Raw genomic sequence first — 19401 nt, forward strand, 5'->3', positions numbered from 1 at the left:
GATCCACTTGCCTCGGCCTCCCAAAGTGCTGGAATTAAGGCATGAGCCACCACGCCTGGCCTGGCCAAGGTTTTATAGGAACATATTAAGTGAACTGAGTATAAGGCCGCTTTTGACAGGAAGGGCCTATCATTTCTAATTGTTGAGCATCAGCTTATAAAGGGAGACTGAGCCAAAGGCTGTATTACAAGTGGCAACTCCTTAGTTCAGAAGGATATGTGAACTCAAGAGAAATTGTGTTTCTTTGTCTCCCTCCCCATTTTGTGCCTAGATACTCCACTATGAGCTACTGGCCATTCGTGATGCCTGCATCAAACTGGAAAAGGACTATCAGCCTGGGATCACTTATATTGTGGTGCAGAAACGCCATCACACCCGCCTTTTTTGTGCTGACAAGAATGAGCGAGTGAGTGAGGGACTCAGGCCTCCCATAACCTCCTTCTGTCTCCCTTATCTTGATAGAGAAGAAGCCCTTGAGATAAAGGCTGGGGATTAAGTCCTTGTCCTATCTATCCTCCCTGGCCCCTTCCTTCCTTCTAGCTTTTGTGGTCTTTCCTTTACCACTGCCTTCCCTAGTGTCCCCCTCCCCCCCTCCTTCCCTTATACTTCCTTTCCCTCCTCCTAGCTCCCTGGCCTAGACCCCATATATAGACCAGCTCCCAGAGAAGGGAAAGGGAACTACCATTTATTGAACTCCTCCTATGTGCCAGATACTGTACAAGGCGTCTTCCTCACAGCAACCCTGTGAGGTAGGTATTATTATTATCTCCAATTTAACCTCAGAAAGGTTAAATGACTTACTAAGATCACACAGCTGATAGGATTTGAACACAGATCTATGTGACTTTAGAAGCATATTATTTTAAGATTCAGTACCCTCTGTGAACAGCAACTTTGGCTTTGCTCTTGGGATTTTGGTGAAGTCGAGTGGAATTGAGCCAGGGTCCTGCTTAGGGCCAGGCAGGTCTTGGGATTTTGGTTATGTTTGTCTCTATACAGATTGGCAAGAGTGGTAACATTCCAGCTGGGACCACAGTGGACACCAACATCACCCACCCATTTGAGTTTGACTTCTATCTGTGCAGCCACGCAGGCATCCAGGTAGCTGGGCTATATCTGGGGGTTCCAGTGAGTCAAAGATGAGTTGTCTATTCTCATTACTTCTAGAATATATCAGCCATCACTGAATGACATTCAAATTTGGATTGCTCTCTTTTTTGTTTGTTTGTCTTATTTTGTTTTGTTTTGAGACAGAGTCTCACTCTGTCCCCCAGGCTGGAGTGCAGTGGCACAATCTCAGCTCACTGCAACCTCTACCTTCTGGGTTTAAGCAGTCCCCCACCTTCACAGTTCAGCCTTCCAAGTAGCTGGGATTACAAGCATGCACCACCATGCCCAGCTAATTTTTGTGTTTTTAGTAGAGACAGGATTTCACCATTTTGGCCTCACTGGTCTTGAACTCTTGACCTCAAGTGATCCACCTGCTTCAGCCTCCCAAAGTGCTGGGATTACAGCTGTGAGCCACTATACCCAGCCAGGATTGCTCTTTTAATTAGCCCTGAGTACACTTGTAAGTTGCCTATAAGAAGAGTGCTTTATGACATTGGTAGTTTTATGTCTGCCTGTTCATGGGTGAATCATCTACCTAGCCATATTTTTAATAGTGATCCTGTTCCCCTATTATCAGCCATCTCCTCTGCCCAGCCTGGGACCCCTCACCTTCCTATCTTCCCAGGGCACCAGCCGACCATCCCATTACTATGTCCTTTGGGATGACAACCGTTTCACAGCAGATGAGCTCCAGATCCTGACGTACCAGCTGTGCCACACTTATGTACGATGCACACGCTCTGTCTCTATCCCAGCACCTGCCTACTATGCCCGCCTGGTGGCTTTCCGGGCACGATACCACCTGGTGGACAAGGAGCATGACAGGTAAGGCCTGGGATCAGGTTGGCCTCCTTTTTGCTTCAGCCTGATGTACCAGATCTTGACTTTCCTTGAGTAGAAGGAATTGAGTGCTATGCAATTTGGTGTCATTGGGCTCGTCTGGCCAATCCTGGGTTGGGGTTTTCTCTTAAGTTGGTATGGGAATTGGCCTCCCAGGGCTGGGTGAGGGAATTAGCAGCAGCTCAGTTCACCAGGAAGGACTTCTTTCATTTTTTCCTTTTCAGTGGAGAGGGGAGCCACATATCGGGGCAGAGCAATGGGCGGGACCCCCAGGCTCTGGCCAAAGCCGTGCAGGTTCACCAGGATACTCTGCGCACCATGTACTTCGCTTGAAGGCAGAACGCTGTTACCTCACTGGATAGAAGAAAGCTTTCCAAGCCCCAGGAACTGTGCCACCCAAATCCAGAGGAAGCAAGGAGGAGGGAGGTGGGGTAGGGAAGAGTGTAGGAGGCCTTGTTTCCCTCTATAGAGGTGGTGTAAGAGTGGGGAACAGGGCCAGCAAGACAGACCACCAGCCAGAAATCTCTGATATCAACCTCATGTCCCCCACCCCTCACCCCATCTTGTCACATCTGGCCCTGACCCCACTGGACCAAAAGGGGCAGCACTGGTGCCCACCATACACACAGGTGTCTCATGTGACTCACAGTGCTAAAGACTCATGCTTGACAGCTTGGTAAGGTCGACTCTGTAGCCCTGCAGACAAAAGCTGGTTAGGTTTGGGTTTCATACTTTAGATGGGAAAGTGAGGGGCTTGAGAAAGTGGGTGGGAGGAGGGAAGGATTTTTTAGGAGCCTTAATCAGAAAAGGACTAGATTTGTTTAAGAAGAAAAATGAAACCAGACCCAGATCAATATTTTAGGATACTAGATGTTTTAATGGGTTCAGAATCCAGTTTGTAGGAAGATTTTTTAATGGTTTTGGTTGCTCCTCCCCCAGCTGCCACCCCCTTTCCCCTTATTCCTTTCTGTCCACATTTTCTACCCCACCTTGCTTCTCCTCCCTGACAGACATCCAATGCCCCTAATAATACTTAAGGCACTATGGCACTTAGCTTTGAAGTGACACGACCCTGTCTTCCTTCCGCCCGCTGGTGGGTAACCAGTGCCTTCCCTGTAACGGTAATGCTGCAGAACTGCAACCTTTTGTACCTTTCTTTGGGGAATGGGGTGGGGGTGGGAGAGGAGGTAGATGGGGAAGAAATACCCCAGACCCAACAAACCTCCAGCCAGAAAGCCAGCTATTTTGCATTTGAAGGAATTGACTTCCTCATTCATTGAGCTTTTTAAAAGATCACAACCTCAAGATGGTTAAAATCCATTGACATTTGCACTTTCAAACATGACAAGTCTCGGAGCTGCTGAGATGACTGGCCCCTGGCCTTTCCACTTATGCCTCCTTTTCTCCTTGTTCCTCCTACCTCCCACCCCGCCCAGGTCTGGAGTTACTTTCATAGCATTTTTCACTGTTGACTTTTTTTCTCCCCTGATGGTCAAGTCTCTTACGTTTCAATATTTCTTAACTGGGGTGTCTTATAACAAAAAACTCTTAGGTCTAAAATGAGAAAAAAGGGAGAAAACAAAATGTTATTTTTATATCATAACTTGAGTCTATTGCCAAAATTTGGAAATCCTTCCCATGCCTGATGAATTTATATCCCAGAAACATTGAGCCATCAGAAGGAACTGTGTACCTGATTTGTTCTCTGACCTGGCTAGGTAGGGGGTGGTTATTGCCCCAAGATGGGGTCCAGGCTCCATCCTTCCTCTGTGCAGATAATACCTTTTTCTTGCTATAGCCTCCCTCCTCTGCACTGTCCTGCACTCTTACTTGCAAGTGCATCTTTGTCCTTCCTCTGGACTGTCCTCTGACCTTTTGGCCCATCCTAGATTCCAGTGTGTCTTGTGGACAGGCTGGGGAATTTTGCTGCTCCCTATTGCTTCTGTTTACACAAATGAATTTTTCCTGGTTTCCCACTAGGGCATGTGAGTGGGTGGCATGGGCTTTTTTTTTTTTTTTTTTTTTTTTTTTTTTTTGTCTTGAGACATGGGGTTTGGCTGTCTTGCAGGACTGGAGAAGAAGGTGGTTCTAGCTTGGTCTCTGTTGGCCTTGAAGCAAGCCCCCCTCCCCGCCTTTTTCCTTGACTGTTCATTTTTTTTCCTGCCCCACTGCTTGGGATGGGGAGTTGCACCTTCAGTGTGGAATTTCCTCTTTTTGAGGAGCCTGGGCTTGGATCTTTCTTGATCTGGTGATGAAGCCATGATTACTTTAGACCTAGCCCAGGCCTGGAGGCCAGCTGGAGGAAGGAGGACCTAAATCCTGGCCTATAGAGTTAGAACTACCGTTTCCTTTCCTCAGCGGCCCTTCTATGACCCGGATTTGCTATGCAAAACAATCTATCCCAGGTTCTGTTCTGGTTGGCTACATTGTTCAGCAACTCAAAAAACGTAGCACAAACATTCATTATGGAGAAAGCATCAGGACTGTTGAGTAACTCCTCCTTTACTTTTTTCCTGCTGGCTACAGCATGGGGTGCCCTATGGGCACAAGCCCAGCTGAAGAACAGAATGGAGGGCTCTGGGAGGAGACAGCTCACTGGAGAGCCTACATTCCTTACACAAGTGCCTAAAGAGAGTGATGCTAACACTCCATCTGCCCTGTCCATTGCCTTCATATATAGTCTACTTCGTGTTCTGTCACCCTTTGAAGAGGGGAGCTCTCCTGGGACAATGGGCTCTGCATGTTCTCTACTTGGGTACATTTTGGGGCTAGGATCAGGGCACTATTCCTGGAGGGTCCAGCCATTCACCAGCATTTGCAAATGTCCATAGGGAGCAGGTAGCAAGCAGCCTCTACTCCCAGCAACAAGTTTGTGTTCTCTCCTTTTCTCTCTTTGCCTCACTCTCTCCAGTTGGTTTTCAGCTGGGGCTTGAAATGCATTTTTAGCCCTTTGGCATTGAATATGCCATTCAATAAATAAAAAGCGAGAGAAGCAGCTTTGGGCAATGACAAGAAAATGACTTCTTACTCTGATTTTTTAAAAAAAATAATTTTTGAGACTTGAAAAATACCCCTGACCTTGAGGATTATTCTCGTTTGAAAGGTGGTGCATGCAGATGGAGAAGTGGTGTTGGCAGCAAGCTTTGGATCATGGATTTGGTTTAAGTGGTGCTTCTTACCCAGTCTTCAAGGAAGTGCTTGGGGGACCCCCCCAGCCTCATCCTCTTAGACAAGTGTCTTGCTCCCTTTGTACCTTCCTCCCTTTTCCTCATCTCTCTTTCCCTGGCTTCCTTTCCCTTTTTGCTATTCACTCTGCTTGCTTGCTGGCTGGCCTGCCTGCCTGCCTGCCTGCCTGTCTGCCTGCCTGCCTGCCTGCCTGCCTGCCTGCCTGTGTGATGATGAAATCTCTGCATGACTGCAATGACTCCACTGTTGGCTGGCAAGGTCAGGCTTAACTCCTTGACTGCACAAGACCAAGACTCTGTTCCCCAAGCCCAGAGATATCTACCTGGGCTGGACTGCCCTCAAGCTTATGCTAGAGCAGAGCAACTGGCCTGCCCAACTTGTGTGAAATCAGGAGGTTCTGGCATTTTCCACACCTGTCCACTCCTTGGAGCTGGTTTCTCTCATTGCTTTTTCTAGATCTGGTTCTTTTTCTCTACCTGGGCCTACCTTTTCTGAGATTGTCTTAGGGTTGAGCTACTTGGGTATCCTGGGTTTGAGTGTTAGGGGATGGACATAAGGGAAAAAGAGAATGATGAGAAGAGAATGGAGAGAATTTGAATAAAAGGTGGGAAAGGAGAGCACTGTTCTTTGACTGTTTATCCACTCCAGCCTGATCCATTAGGGATTGAGGTGCTACCGGAGGCCTCCAGGAATAAGCCTGGGGCTGTTGTTGCTGGGAACTTAGGCTCAGCACAAAGCTGAAGAAAAAGGTACCTAGAGGTTTGAAACTTGCCTAAAAAGCTCCTAATGCCCACCTGATAGCTTCTATGTGGCCTCCTATTTAGCTAAGCAGCAATGTTCTTGGCTATTTTTCTTTTTCTGTTCAGAATTTTGTGAATAAGGCCAGCACTCAAGATGGGCAGCCAAGGGCACACTTACTGTTAGCTGGCCCATAGGATATCTGTAAGGCCGGTGGGACAATTTTGGACCTGGAATCATGTGTAACAAACAAGGATGGATGTTTCTTCCCCTTCAGGGTAGAAAAGTCATCTCAAACTAGCCAAAAGGCAGTTTTGGAAACTACATTGGGGGAAGTTTTTTTTTAAATATATATATGGGGCCTAGGCCAATCCAGGATGGCAGCTGGAATACCTTCCTTCTTAAAATCTGATCATGGCAGGGATATGTAGGGCACTTTTTACTATTTGGCCTTCTAAGCAGATTGGGAAGGAGGTATTTTCTGGTTTTCTCTTTCCTCTGACTTACAGGTCTTGCCCTCTCCCTGGGCAGGGAGAGAGGCTGGGTTGGTGCTCTCCCCTTACTCTACTCAACCCTCTGGCTGCTGTTTGGGCATCCAAGAAAGGGAGGGGAAGGAATGAGCTCAAAACAAAACAGAATGAGGTGAGAAAGGGAGATTTCCTTCTCTACAGAGGAAAATAGGAAACCCTCCAAGAATTGTGCAAGTAAAGACAGTTTGTCAAATGCACTGAGTCCCTTGGTTTAGTAGCAATAAGGAAAAATGAAATTACTTTCCTGTGCACACAGTCCAGCCTAATTGGTATGTGATGTTGCACTTAGCAGCCATGTGGTGGGCATGTGTGACGACTATGGGTTTCACTTTAGTTTCTAAACTTTTTATCCCTCTCAAGTCCAGCATGGATGGGGAAATGTCTCTGGATCCCCACAGCTGTGTACTTATTTGCATTTGTTTCCCTTTGAGACTGTGTTTGTGTCCTGCTTTGAGCTGTACCTTGTCCAGTCCATTGTGAAATTATCCCAGCAGCTGTAATGTACAGTTCCTTCTGAAGCAAGCAACAGCAGCAGCAGCAGCAGCAGCAGCAGCAGCAGCAGCAGCAGCAGCAGCAGCAGCAGCACAATTCTGTGTTTTATAAAGACAACAGTGGCTTCTATTTCTAAAGTGCGGTCTTTCTCTTTTTTTTTTTTTTTTCCTACCAGCAAAACAAACTTTTGGGACTGATTACATCTCTGATAGGTTTTAAGTGAGAATAATACTGTAGATTGTTATGCAGGAAAACTTCACAGAGCCTTTATTCTTCATTCAACAAACATGCAAAACACTGTGCCAGCAGTATTATAGGGAGGGCAGGCACAATTCAAAATAAGGAAAATAGTGTCTGTCTCATTAAGGGAATTAAGTTTGGTAGGAGATATGATTAGCCAAATAGTCTCCTGATATAGGAGAAGGAAAACGAGGGACTGGAATCAGGCTACAGCAACTAATACAGAGAGTAAGGGACAGATTTGAGAGACAGGAGACAGAATTAATAGGACTCGATGGCTGGTGGGAGTGAGAAGACAGGAGTAGAGGTTAGCTCCCAGGTTTCTCCTTGAGCATAGGAGTGTGTTGGGATATTCTGCTAGTCAAGATGGAGGTGGTAAGGGGAGACTGTAGAAGGAAGGTGGGGAGTTTTTTTGAAGAAAGATAACGTATAAACTGGGTTTTGAGGTTTTTGTGGGCAATAAGGGTAAGGTTTCCAGTAAACAGGTTGGTGCTCAGGTAAGACTGTAAAACTGCAATTATAGATATGGGAGTCATATAGGTGGTAGTTAAAGCCATTGGCATGAACAAAATAGCTTTGAAAAAGAGAAGAAAAACATAGTATACAACCTCCTAAGAAACTCAATTTAAAGGATGGGATGAGGAAGCATATCTTTAGGTGACGGATCGCTGGTGGGCAGCTTGTAGGTTTTTTGTTTCTTTGTTTAACCAGTTTATTGGGTTAGGAGAAGACATCAGAGTAGAAGAAGGTGCATGAAGGGAGTGATTAACAACATGGACTGCTTCAGAGAGGGACTTCGTTTTTGTCTATGTGTTTTACCTTCCTACTCCCTATCTTTTTGGGATCTTATAACTCACTTACTTAGGTTATTCTGCAGTATTTCTAGAAAATGAGCATTGGAAAAACCCAATTTTAAAAAGGCTAAGACTAGAACTTTCAAGTTTACCACAACTACCACCATTTAGGAGATAACTGTAAATGAATAAACAAAATCTAATTTTGTTCTTAGCCAGTATTATAAACCATGCTCCAGTGTACTAGATAACACTTTTTTTTTTTTTTTTTTGAGACGGAGTTTCGCTCTTGTTACCCAGGCTGGAGTGCAATGGCGCGATCTCAGCTCACTGCAACCTCCGCCTCCTGGGTTCAGGCAATTCTCCTGCCTCAGCCTCCTGAGTAGCTGGGATTACAGGCACGCGCCACCGTGCCCAGCTAATTTTTTGTATTTTTAGTAAAGACGGGGTTTCACCATGTTGACCAGGATGGTCTCGATCTCTTGACCTTGTGATCCACCCGCCTCGGCCTCCCAAAGTGCTGGGATTACAGGCTTGAGCCACCGCGCCCGGCCCAGATAACACTAAGTAGCATACTGTATTTATTTCCATAACTTGTCTTCTTTAGAGCCTGTGCACGCCTAGGAGCAGAAGCTATATTATTTTCGTTTTTGTCATCTCAGGGTCATGACATATACCAATGGATAAGTATTTGTGAATAGAATTGAAATAGCCTAGGAGTCTCTGGTTTATGAGTATAGGCTGAGTGGGCAGTGGATCAAGAAGTGATAATGAGTATACAGGATGAACTCAGCATTCCTGAATTTTCAGGTAAGCAGATACTTAACCAGATTATCATTGTTTTTTCCCACTCGCCCCAAGTTGGAAGTTCTATGGTTTTACACTTTAAGCTGCTGGTATGATTGTCAAGCATGTAAATTCTGGCATTCTTCCTAGTACGGCTAGAGCATTGTTATTTCTATGCATGGGGGTAAGAAGGCTCAGAGAAAGATTCTGGCAGAGGACCCAGAGAGAAATCGTCAGTAGCAGCCAGTGTGTACATAGATGGACCTAGCATTCATCTGGAGGCCAAGCATTGTGAATTGGCCTGTGGCTATCACCTGGCAGATTCCCTTGGGAAAGAGCCAGCCAGCCCCATGCTTCTTTTCAGCAGCAAGGGTTAGGGAGGTTGGTTGAACTTGAAGAACAGATTGGACATGGAGCAGATTTTGCCCAGTTGAAATAAGATATAAATTTATGACCCTGAGTGAAGCAGAAATAAAGTACTTAGCAGGGGGCATGAGAGGATGATGATTATGGCAAATTTTGCTATAAACTTTAGCTTTAGAAAAGATTGACACTGAAAAACCTTCAGGATTTGCCTGCTGGTTGCTACTCAAGATAAAAAGACTGGGAGCCCAGGGCCTGCATTGTCTGGTCCTAGAGCTCAAGGTTTTCAGTGAAGGCTTGTCCTAGCACCTCTGGGCATTCCTTTTCAGTATTGGTTGAGTACCCTTCCTTCTGCTCTGTCAATTGGCAAAATATGCTGGAGCACATTATGAACCTACAGGTGCCTTAGGTATTTGTTGGGTATCTCTTGGCTTAGCAGACCCCAGAATCTCATGGCAATTAGGATTTGGTGGCTAAAAGAAAGAGTTATAGTGCAAGGAAAAGACTTGTTGGAAGTTCTGAGTCTGGGCAGTCTTTAAGTTGCTATCCACTGCTTGAATGGGAAGTAATGTTGAATTGGAAAATTAGCTCACCTTTTTTGTTACTAGCTTTACAGACATTTATTCCTCTGATTATAGGCTGAGAAATGCCTAGGCAGGCTTAGAAGTCACACAGAGCATGACAGAAGTACTCCTTCAAAGCAGCTGTGTCAAGAAGGAAGGCTGGAAAAGTGGATTTGCAGGGAATTAGGTGCATTTAGAAGTTTTCCACTAAAGGCACAACTGCCTTCCCCAGTATATCATATCAAGGTTTTTTTTTTTTTTTTTTTTTTGAGACGAAGTTTCGCTCTTGTTACCCAGGCTGGAGTGCAATGGCGCAATCTCGGCTCACCGCAACCTCCGCCTCCTGGGCTCAGGCAATTCTCCTGCCTCAGCCTCCTAAGAAGCTGGGATTACAGGCACACGCCACCATGCCCAGCTAGTTTTTTGTATTTTTAGTAGAGACGGGGTTTCACTATGTTGACCAGGATGGTCTCGATCTCTCAACCTCGTGATCCACCCGCCTCGGCCTCCCAACATATCAAGGTTTTTTAGGCCTTTGTGGCTTACCCTACAGGAACATACTGTCTTCCTGTTCTGGACCTGTAGCACCTTCACCAAAATCCTCTTGGCAATAGTTTTATTTATTTATTTATTTTTTTTATTTTTTTTTGACAAAGTATAATAATATTGAGGGACCTTTCTAGGGAGCCTTTGGTCCGTCATCCCCATTTTCCAAAGGCGGGGAACTTTAATCTTAAAAGAGATGGTGGGAACTTTAGCCAGGTTTTTGGAAAAGGTCCGTCAGCTATTAGAGTGAGCTGCAAAAGGAGGAAGAGTTTGGGTACTTTGAAGTACTTAGCTAGGTGTTTTGTACAGTATCTTATATAATTGCATATTTTGGCATCTTACAGCATCTTTACATGTGAAATAGTTCATCAGTTATCTTCAATTGCATATTATACAATTCCGATTAAATTTTTCTTAAATAAGAAAACCATCATTTCACATGACAAGAAATCCTAATTTAATGTGACTCCAAGGTTGGTTAATTCAGTGGCTCAGTGATAACACCAAAGAATCAGTTTCTTGAAACCTTTTTGCTCTGCCATCCTCCATGTTGTTTATCCTCACACTAGTTCAACTCATGGTCTTAGTATGGCTACTGTAATCCCAAGAAGGAAATACTGACAGAACAATGTCTAGTGAAAGAGAGACAATTTTTTCCGTGTCCTTCTAAAGCAAGGAAGTCTAAGCTCCAGCAGATCCAGCTCTGTGGCTTTGCTAGAAATAGGTCATCTCACTCCTGTCATTGGCAAAGCAAGTAAGATCATCATCAGTGGCTTAGATTAATGAGTTATCCTTTTGAGTCAGGTAGACTAGAAAGTCCAGTCATGTCTACTAGCAAGAAAGGAGATAAGCTATTGGATAGGCAGCATCTACTCTCAAAGGTACTTTGACTTTTTTTTTTTTTTTTTTTTTTTTTTTTTGAGACAGAGTTTTACTCTTGTTACCCAGGCTGGAGTGCAATGGCGTGATCTCGGCTCACTGCAACCTCCGCCTCCTGGGTTTAGGTAATTCTCCTGCCTCAGCCTCCTGAGAAGCTGGGATTACAGGCACGTGCCACCATGCCCAGCTAATGTTTTGTATTTTTAGTAGAGACGGGGTTTCACTATGTTGACCAGGATGGTCTCGATCTCTTGACCTCGTGATCCGCCCGCCTCGGCCTCCCAAAGTGCTGGGATTACAGGCTTGAGCCACCGTGCCCGGCCAATGGTACTTCGACTTTTACAGATGAGAAACATGAATCTGAGTGACTTTCCCAGGCTCACAGCAAGTAAGAGAGGGCCTTCCGTGTTAGCTGTGTCTGTCCCTAAAGCCCATGTTTTATATTGTATCTTGCTAGAGTATAAAGTAACTTTCTACCTTGTAGAAACTGATGGTCTAGGAAAAGAGATTTGAACTCAGGGGCCGTGTTGACTCTAATCTTGGCCCATGTGAGCAGATTCTATCCAGTTGCTCACCTCATCCAGTGATGTTTCTTGTCTAACACAAGAAGCCTAGGAGTAGAAAGCCCTAAGTGGAGTAGAATAACAGTGGTGGCTGGAAGGAAGACATACACCGTGTGTCCCTGAGCCTGACTTACTGGGCAGGGACTTACCAGCGCTTAAAGTGAGCAACTGGCCACCCTGTCTTTCCTGCATGCACTGAGTATTTGGTAGCTCATTATGCCTTTCCTTAGTGACCAGTGATATTGATCATCTTTTCATGTGCTTATTTACTATCCCTATATCCTTTGTAAGTTGTTCACATCTTTTACCCATTTTATTTGTTGTTGTTTTTGAGACGGTTGTCTCACTGTCACTGGAGTACAGTGGCACGATCATGGCTCACTGCAGTTTCTGCCTCTTGGGCTCAAGCAATCCTCCCACCTCAGTATCCTGAGTAGCTGGGCTTACAGGAACACACCATCATGCCCAGCTAATTAAAAAAAAAAAAAAAAAAAAAAAAAAAAAAAAAAATTTTTTTTTTTATAGTGGTTGAGTCTCATTATTATTGCCCAGGCTGGTATCTCTCAGCCTCAAGCTATCCTTTCACCTTGGCCCCTCAAAGTGCTGGAATTACAGGTACAAGCCACTGGGCCCAGCCTCTTTTACCTGTTTTAAAATTGAGTTTTATTGAGTTGTAAGAGTTCTTTATTAATTTTAGATACAAGTCTTATGTTAGATATATGTTTTACATCTATTTTTCCCAGTCTGTGTCTTGCCTTTTCATTTTGAAGAGCAAAAGTTTAATATTTTGCTAATTTATTAAAGCTCCATTTGTTGCTTCGTTTCTAGTTTATGCTTTTGTATCGTATTTTAGGAAATTTTGCACTGGGTATTTGGTGGCTCCTGAGGAGGCTTAACTTTCAGAGGGCACTGATTTCTCTGCACCTGAGATTTTGTACTATTTCTGTATTTTTGTTTGTTTTTCCCCCAAGACAGAGTCTTGCTCTGTCGCCCAGGCTGGAGTGCAGTGGCGTGATCTTGGCTCACTGCAATCTCCACCTCCCGGGTTCAAGTGATTTTCCTGCCTCAGCCTCCTGAGTAGTTGAGATTACAGGCATGTGCCACCACTCCTAGCTAATTTTTGTATTATTAGTAGAGACGGAGTTTTACTGTGTTGGCCAGGTTGATCTCCAAAGCCTGACCTCGTGATCCACCCGCCTTGGCCTCCCAGAATGCTGGGATTACAGGTGTGAGCCACCGTACCTGGCCGTATTTCTGTATTTCTTTCTTCTGAGAACAATCAGTGTTACCAGGGATGAACGCAGAGTTTTAGCTTGTTTTCTGAGCCCCATTCTTGAAGCCTATTTATTTATTAATCTGTCCACCAATCCAACAAATATACTGAATGTTGCTGTGTGCCAGGCACTGGCTCTGTTCTGGGTACTGGGGCAATGGCAATTAAGATAATGCCCAATGACCCTGCTCTGTACCCTTAAGCGCAGACTCAATTGGGAATGAGTTTTCCAAAAATAGGATGTACATGTAGTCAGGAGAGAGCCTCATACAGCTTTGCCTTTGGCAGAATCCTTCAAACCTTTGTCTTCCCACTTCTTAATATTGCAATTCATGAGCCTTTCACATGCTTTCACTCTAAAGATGCAGGTTCCTGGATAGCAGAAGTAGATAGGAAGGCATCATTGATATTTACTGAGGTGGATTGAATCAGAGGATGTAAATTCCGCTCCATCAATGTTGAATCAGAGGATGTAAATTCCGCTCCATCAATGTTGAGCCCACCTCAAGGGTTCATCACTGTCACCATGTCTAATATCTATTCTGGAAGAAGGTGAAGAAGCCTGCCTTTGTTTAGGGAACCAGTTCCAGAATCGGGGGTTGAGGATATAAAAGACCCTTGCACAAGAGTTGGTATTTACCCTGTCAGATGCTGCTACCAAGATTTGGATTGTGTACAGTCGAGGATTAAAAATGACTTTTAAGATTCAGTGTTTCATCTGGTGACATTTAATTTGATATTTTAAAATTGGGGAGGGTATTTTCAGCCACAGGGGTAGGGATGTAAAGGAAGAAGAAAGTAAAAATTGGAGTCAGATGTGGGTTTGAGTCCCATCCATTTATTGTTTTTAATATATGATAAGTGCTTTAAAATGATAAATAGTAAATACTTCTGTTATTCACTAGCATTTGGGGAGAGTTTTCTCTGTGCTTTATGTGTATTCCCTAACCTTAAAGTGTGTAAGGTACATGCTATTCTCTCAGTTTTTCAGATGAGAAAATTGAAGCCCAAAGAGATCAAGTGACTGATCCAAAGTCCCACAGTGAGGGGAAGTGAAGATAGGATATTCTTTCTCCTTTTCCTCTTTAAAAAATTATTTTTATTTAAAAAAATAATAGCTAAACCGTGTTACTGAAGCATAGGGACCTAGGGAGAAATTATGAATCATTCTCAGCCTGAATAAAACATTGTCATGTTTCATTAAGGCAACAAATATTTATTAAGGAGCTACTATTTGCCTGACATTCAAGCGGGGTTGGGCGGGGGGGGGGGCACACAAGTAGTAAATAACAGAGTGGGCAAAGAGCTACCAAGGCAATACAGTAGTAGACTTAACAGGTGCCCCACCATAGATGGGTGGTCCGAAAAAGGCACCTCGATCTGACTTCCGTTGAGACGTAAAACACTGTGGGGCGGGGAGTAAGGGGAGGGTGGAGCGGAGAGAAAGGGTTCCTGGCCAAGGGAACCAAAAGCAGGGAAGCTCCAAGTCAGAAAAAAGCAGCGCTTGGCCCGTTGGGGGACTTGGAAGCCGACCAACATAGTTGTAGCGCAGGCGGGGCCCGTTTACGCCATGCGTTTTCACCCTGAAAAGGAGTTTTGGTTTTCTAAGTGTGACAAGGCGCTATTAGAGAGTTTCAAACATGGAAATTACTCGATCTGATGTTCGTGTAGTGTCCTGCTTATTAGTCACCTTTTCCAAACTATATTATACATTTTTTTCTCCTAAAAATGGTCGTTAAAGCAGCCTGGGACTTAGGTCAACTGCGGTGGTCACTTGACCGTCTGTGAGGAGGCGGCGCGTGCGGGGCGGCCCCCACTGGGCGTGGCGGGGGCTCCGGAAGGCCGGCGGCCCTAACGCAGCGGGCTCGGCTCGGGAGCTCCGCGGCAGCTCCGGGTCCGTCCCCGGCCGGCTCCAGGTGGGCTGCTCCTCAGGTAAGCCCCGCCGCAGGCCGCGACGTCGCCGCAGGCAGGCGCCGCCCTCCTTCGTGCGGCGCGAGGAGTCCTGCCCGTCCGGGTTGTCTCCGGCCGGCACGGCCCCGCGGGGGACGGCCGAGCCCGCCTGCGTGTGGCCAGGCTCCCGGACGCCTCCCCGGCGTCCTCCGCGCCGGCCGCTCCCGCCCCGACGTCGCTCCGGCACGGCTCGAGGCCCAGAGACGAGGCGAGGACGCCGGGCAAGCCAGGCAGCGGAACTGACGCCGACGGGCTTCCGGGGCGGCCCCGGGCAGGTCGGCGGCGGCGGCCCGCAGTCGTGGAGGAGCGGTGGGAGCGTCGGCGGCCGCGGGCGATGCAACTTCCGGACGGGACTCCCCTCTGTCCTCGCCACACGTCTCCCCTTCCTTTCGCCTAGTCCCGTGCCGTCTCCCGTCCGCGACTCTTCCCGCCCAGAGCTTTCGGGGTGCAGTTGCTCAGGGGAAGCCATCGCCGCCCCCGCCTGGGGGCCGAGTGAGTGCCCGTCGCGCCGCCTCGTCCCCCCCGGGCCGCCTCCTTGCCCCCAGTAGCGGGCTCCGTTCTCGCTCGAAGCACTCCCCCCAGCTCCATGAATGGAAATCGGCTCCGCAGGTGAGTCCGAGTCGCTGGGCCGGGTAGGGGGTGTCACCCAACTACTGTCCTCTGAGCATCCCTGCTCCTCCCGCCTGGCCCAGGTGCGCGAGGTGAGCGTCGGGCGGGCGTCTCCTGGTCTCCTGACCCTCGATCTGCTCCCCCACGACCTCCCCGCAGCCCAGTCGCAGTTCCCTGGGGGCCACTGAGTTGGCGAAACTGCGAGGCGGGGAAACTGCTTGGAGGGTTTAAGTTTGGGATTATCTAGGCGATATGACTCTCTACAGGAGTACCCTTCTTCTAGACTCTAGAATGGTTTGCCATTGTCTAGTTGGAGTGCGTGTCCTTTAGCCAGGTTGCGTGCCCCGTAGAGGCTGGGCTGCCAGCCAGCTCCCTTACCTACCTCTTAGGTAGTTGTGAAGATACACTGAGATAACGGATAACTTCAAATTAAGTTTGAAGGAGGTGTTGGTGTAACGTCAAATTCAATATGGCATTGCTCCCACCCCCAAGTTCTTTTCTGTTGTTGGTGGCAGCGTGGTAGATAGTTTCTGAGGAGCTTGGAAATGTCATAGCAGCCTGGATCACTGCTTATAAGAGGAGGTGGATGTTAAAATTGCTAACAGTATTCTCCCCCCCCCCCTTCTCTATTTTCTAGAGAAGTAGTTGTCATATTCCTGGAAATTTGGAATTTAAGAAAACTGCTTTATCTCCGGGGGGCGGGGGGAAGGAACAGCAGCCTTGCAGTCTTGAGAGAAAATTGCAACATAGATAATACTTGTCCTTAAAAAATGAAAAGTACTCTTTATGGTTCTAAAGTAATTAATTCAGGGACAGAAAGTAGGTGTTGCATAACGGTTTGCCTAACAAATGATCATGCTTGGCATTTTAAATTTGAAAGTATGCTTCAGACGATCACAAGTTCGTAAATTAATTTTCAAAATATTTGCTAGGCTGTCTTGTTACTAATGGTATCACAAGTTCCTGAATTCCCTATCTCCTTTTGCCAATTTGATATAAGCAAAACTTACGTAAAAGAAATCAGTGACATAATGATAGCTAAGAACTTTATTGAATAGATTTAGAATATAAGTGTCAATTGGATGCAAAAAAGCAAAAAAGCACTCAGAAACTGGGGAGGTGAGATGGGGAGAGAGCTTAAATTTTTTTTTTTTTTTTTTTTTTTACAAATTTTGTTACATGAAAGTTTCTCTGATTAATTTCTACCATATTTCTTTTTCATGCTCCATTGTTTTGCCTTCCCCCATACCATCTTAAAAACAATCTGTCTGGATTGTGAAAAGATTTCGACTCTTACTTGTTGATTTTTGATTTGTGTATTTCTGAAACTGTCCTGTCCTTTTTAAAAAAATTACCATACTACTTGTTTTACTGTATAGGAAATGTGATTAGTTGGGACCATAGGTGATTTTTGTACATAACTGTCCTGTTGTCAAGTCAGGAAAACAAAGTATGAAAGTCAGACCCTTTGTTAGTCATCCTAAAACTTTTTTTTTTTTTTTTTTTTGAGACGGAGTTTCGCTCTTGTTACCCAGGCTGGAGTGCGATGGCGCGATCTCGGCTCACTGCAACCTCCATCTCCTGGGTTCAGGCAATTCTCCTGCCTCAGCCTCCTGAGTAGCTGGGATTACAGGCACGAGCCACCATGCCCAGCTAATTTTTTGTATTTTTAGTAGAGACGGGGTTTCACCATGTTGACCAGGATGGTCTCGATCTCTTGACCTCGTGATCCACCCGCCTCGGCCTCCCAAAGTGCTGGGATTACAGGCTTGAGCCACCACGCCCGGCCTTATCCTAAAACTTTTAAAGTATTTCAAAAAAGTTTTTAAAGTTTTTTTCTTTTTTTCCTTAGGGTCTTTCATATGATATTGTGCCCATATATATGGACAATATCTTAGAAAACATTTGTAACATCAAACCACCTAGTCAACTGGTACAACTAGCCAAGTACGGCTCAGGAAATATATTTTACCTCTTTTCTTTTCGGTGGGCCATTGCTGAAATAGCCGTGTAGCTATCTTCACATTTGGGGAAGTGTATAGTCAGATTGTCAACCATATGCTTGGGTCTATTGAAAAGTAAAGTTTTTTGGCCGGGCGCGGTGGCTCAAGCCTGTAATCCCAGCACTTTGGGAGGCCGAGGCGGGTGGATCACGAGGTTAAGAGATCGAGACCATCCTGGTCAACATGGTGAAACCCCGTCTCTATTAAAAATACAAAAAATTAGCTGGGCATGGTGGCGCGTGCCTGTAATCCCAGCTACTCAGGAGGCTGAGGCAGGAGAATTGCTTGAACCCAGGAGGCGGAGGTTGCAGTGAGCCGAGATCGCGCCATTGCACTCCAGCCTGGGTAACAAGAGCGAAACTCCGTCTCAAAAAAAAAAAAAAAAAAAAAAAAAAGAAAAGTAAAGTTTTTTCTTCAGTACAGTTGATACATGATTGAATATAGTCTAATAGTGAAGATAAGCTATGCTTTGGCTTAAGATTGACATTATCAAAAACAAAATTTCCATTATTCCTGAGACTTAGTATGCTTGGTATGCTTAGTGTGAAGTTGAAAGCATAGCCGTGCATCTAAATTTTAAATCCATAATTTAGGCTGGGTGTGGTGGTTCATGCCTGTAATCCCAGCACTTTGAGAGGCTGAGGCAGGATGATCGCTTCAGCCTAGCAGTTGGAGACCAGCCTAGGTAACATAGTGAGATCTGTCTCTACAAAAAGTAGAAACATTAGCCAAGAATAGTGGCACATGCCTGTAGTCCCATCTACTTGGGAGGCTGAGGCAGGAGAAGGATTGAGCCCAGATTGCAGTGAGCCGTGATCATGCCACTGCACTCCAGCCTGGATGACGGAGCAAGACGCTGTCTCAAAAAAAAAAAAAAAAAAAAAAAATTATATACATATATATATATATATATATATATGTAGTTTGACATATATATTTTGATTTTAAATTTTTAGTGTAGATGTTATCAAAAAGTCTGTTGAGTCAGTATTGAATCTTGGCTCTCCATAAGTTTTTCCTTTGTGTGGAGATTCTCAGAAACCATCTTGTGATAGGATATTTAAAATTCTAGTCATTCAGTGGATACATAGAAAACTATTAAATTTATTTACATTAGGGAACCTTGAATACAAATACCATATAAGTTAGTATTTGTCTATTCTTTCATATGAAATATTTTAAATGCTTTTTAAGGATATCTTGTGCAATCTACTGATTTAGTACCATCAGAACTTTGATATAACAGCAACAACAAAAAACCCTGGAGTAATTAGTTAAAAATTAATCAATAGTTTAACGTCTGTGTCTATGACTCTTTAGTTAGGGGAACATCTGATGAAACACCATTTCTATGGTCTGATTACTGATAACCTAAGAGTATAGGTTATGTTTCATTCAGTTCTAAATAAAGTGGGAATAGGGAGCAGTAGAAATGCTCAGTGATATTAATTCTCCTGAGTACTCATTTTTTAGGTCCGTAGTATTCTAGTCTTACATTTTCAGATAAAGTTAGACTACATTTAGGACAGAGGAATTACACTTTATAATGGAAGAAAAACATTTACTTTTATCTTAATGACATGCAAATTGTTTGATGTTTGATGAAAGTTTTATACAGTCTTGCAAAAGTGTTTCTTTCTTATTTATACTTTTAAGTTGGTGTCTGAAAATAATTGTTTTAGAGTTTTGTGTTTATTAATAAAAGTTTTTAAAAAGTTATTTAGAACCAAGTTCTAAAGGAATAAAAGTTGCATATATGGGAAACTGGAACTAAATCAAGATTGGAATTTGAATCATGTAGATAAAAAGTATGGGTTAAAAATACCTGCTAAAATATATAATGCCATCAGGGTCCCAATTTAGTATTTAAAACAATCTTCTTTAATAACTTTGGAAAATGTTTTTATTGTTATAAACTTTTTCACTTGTAGTTCTT

The 19401-nt window shown here is 44.7% G+C and overlaps 2 protein-coding genes across 6 annotated transcripts in view; both read left to right on the forward strand.

Annotated features, from left to right (window-relative positions):
- The window catches only part of AGO1 (argonaute RISC component 1), a 47867-nt gene extending 35713 nt beyond the window's left edge, over positions 1-12154 (forward strand). For both annotated transcript variants that reach the window (XM_010348085.3, XM_003937514.4), the window contains exons 16-19: positions 272-406; positions 1000-1101; positions 1736-1935; positions 2175-12154. In XM_010348085.3, coding sequence (XP_010346387.1) covers positions 272-406; positions 1000-1101; positions 1736-1935; positions 2175-2283 — 546 coding nt within the window. In that variant the 3' untranslated portion in view covers positions 2284-12154. The remainder of the gene's footprint in view (positions 1-271; positions 407-999; positions 1102-1735; positions 1936-2174) is intronic.
- A 2599-nt stretch (positions 12155-14753) lies between these two features.
- AGO3 (argonaute RISC catalytic component 3) overlaps positions 14754-19401 on the forward strand; it is a 132586-nt gene continuing 127938 nt past the window's right edge. Inside the window, exon 1 of one of the 4 annotated variants that reach the window (XM_074380511.1) lies at positions 14754-14835. Coding sequence is in view for 3 of the 4 variants with exons in the window: in XM_074380512.1 (XP_074236613.1) it covers positions 15440-15462 (23 nt within the window). In the remaining variant the exon portion in view is untranslated. Of the gene's footprint in view, positions 14836-15119; positions 15463-19401 lie in introns of those variants that run through there. The other 3 variants (XM_074380512.1, XM_003937513.3, XM_074380514.1) reach the window with 3 other exon arrangements.

This window comes from Saimiri boliviensis, chromosome 11 (genome assembly GCF_048565385.1).
Source record: "Saimiri boliviensis isolate mSaiBol1 chromosome 11, mSaiBol1.pri, whole genome shotgun sequence".
In the NCBI taxonomy this organism is placed as follows: domain Eukaryota; kingdom Metazoa; phylum Chordata; class Mammalia; order Primates; family Cebidae; genus Saimiri; species Saimiri boliviensis.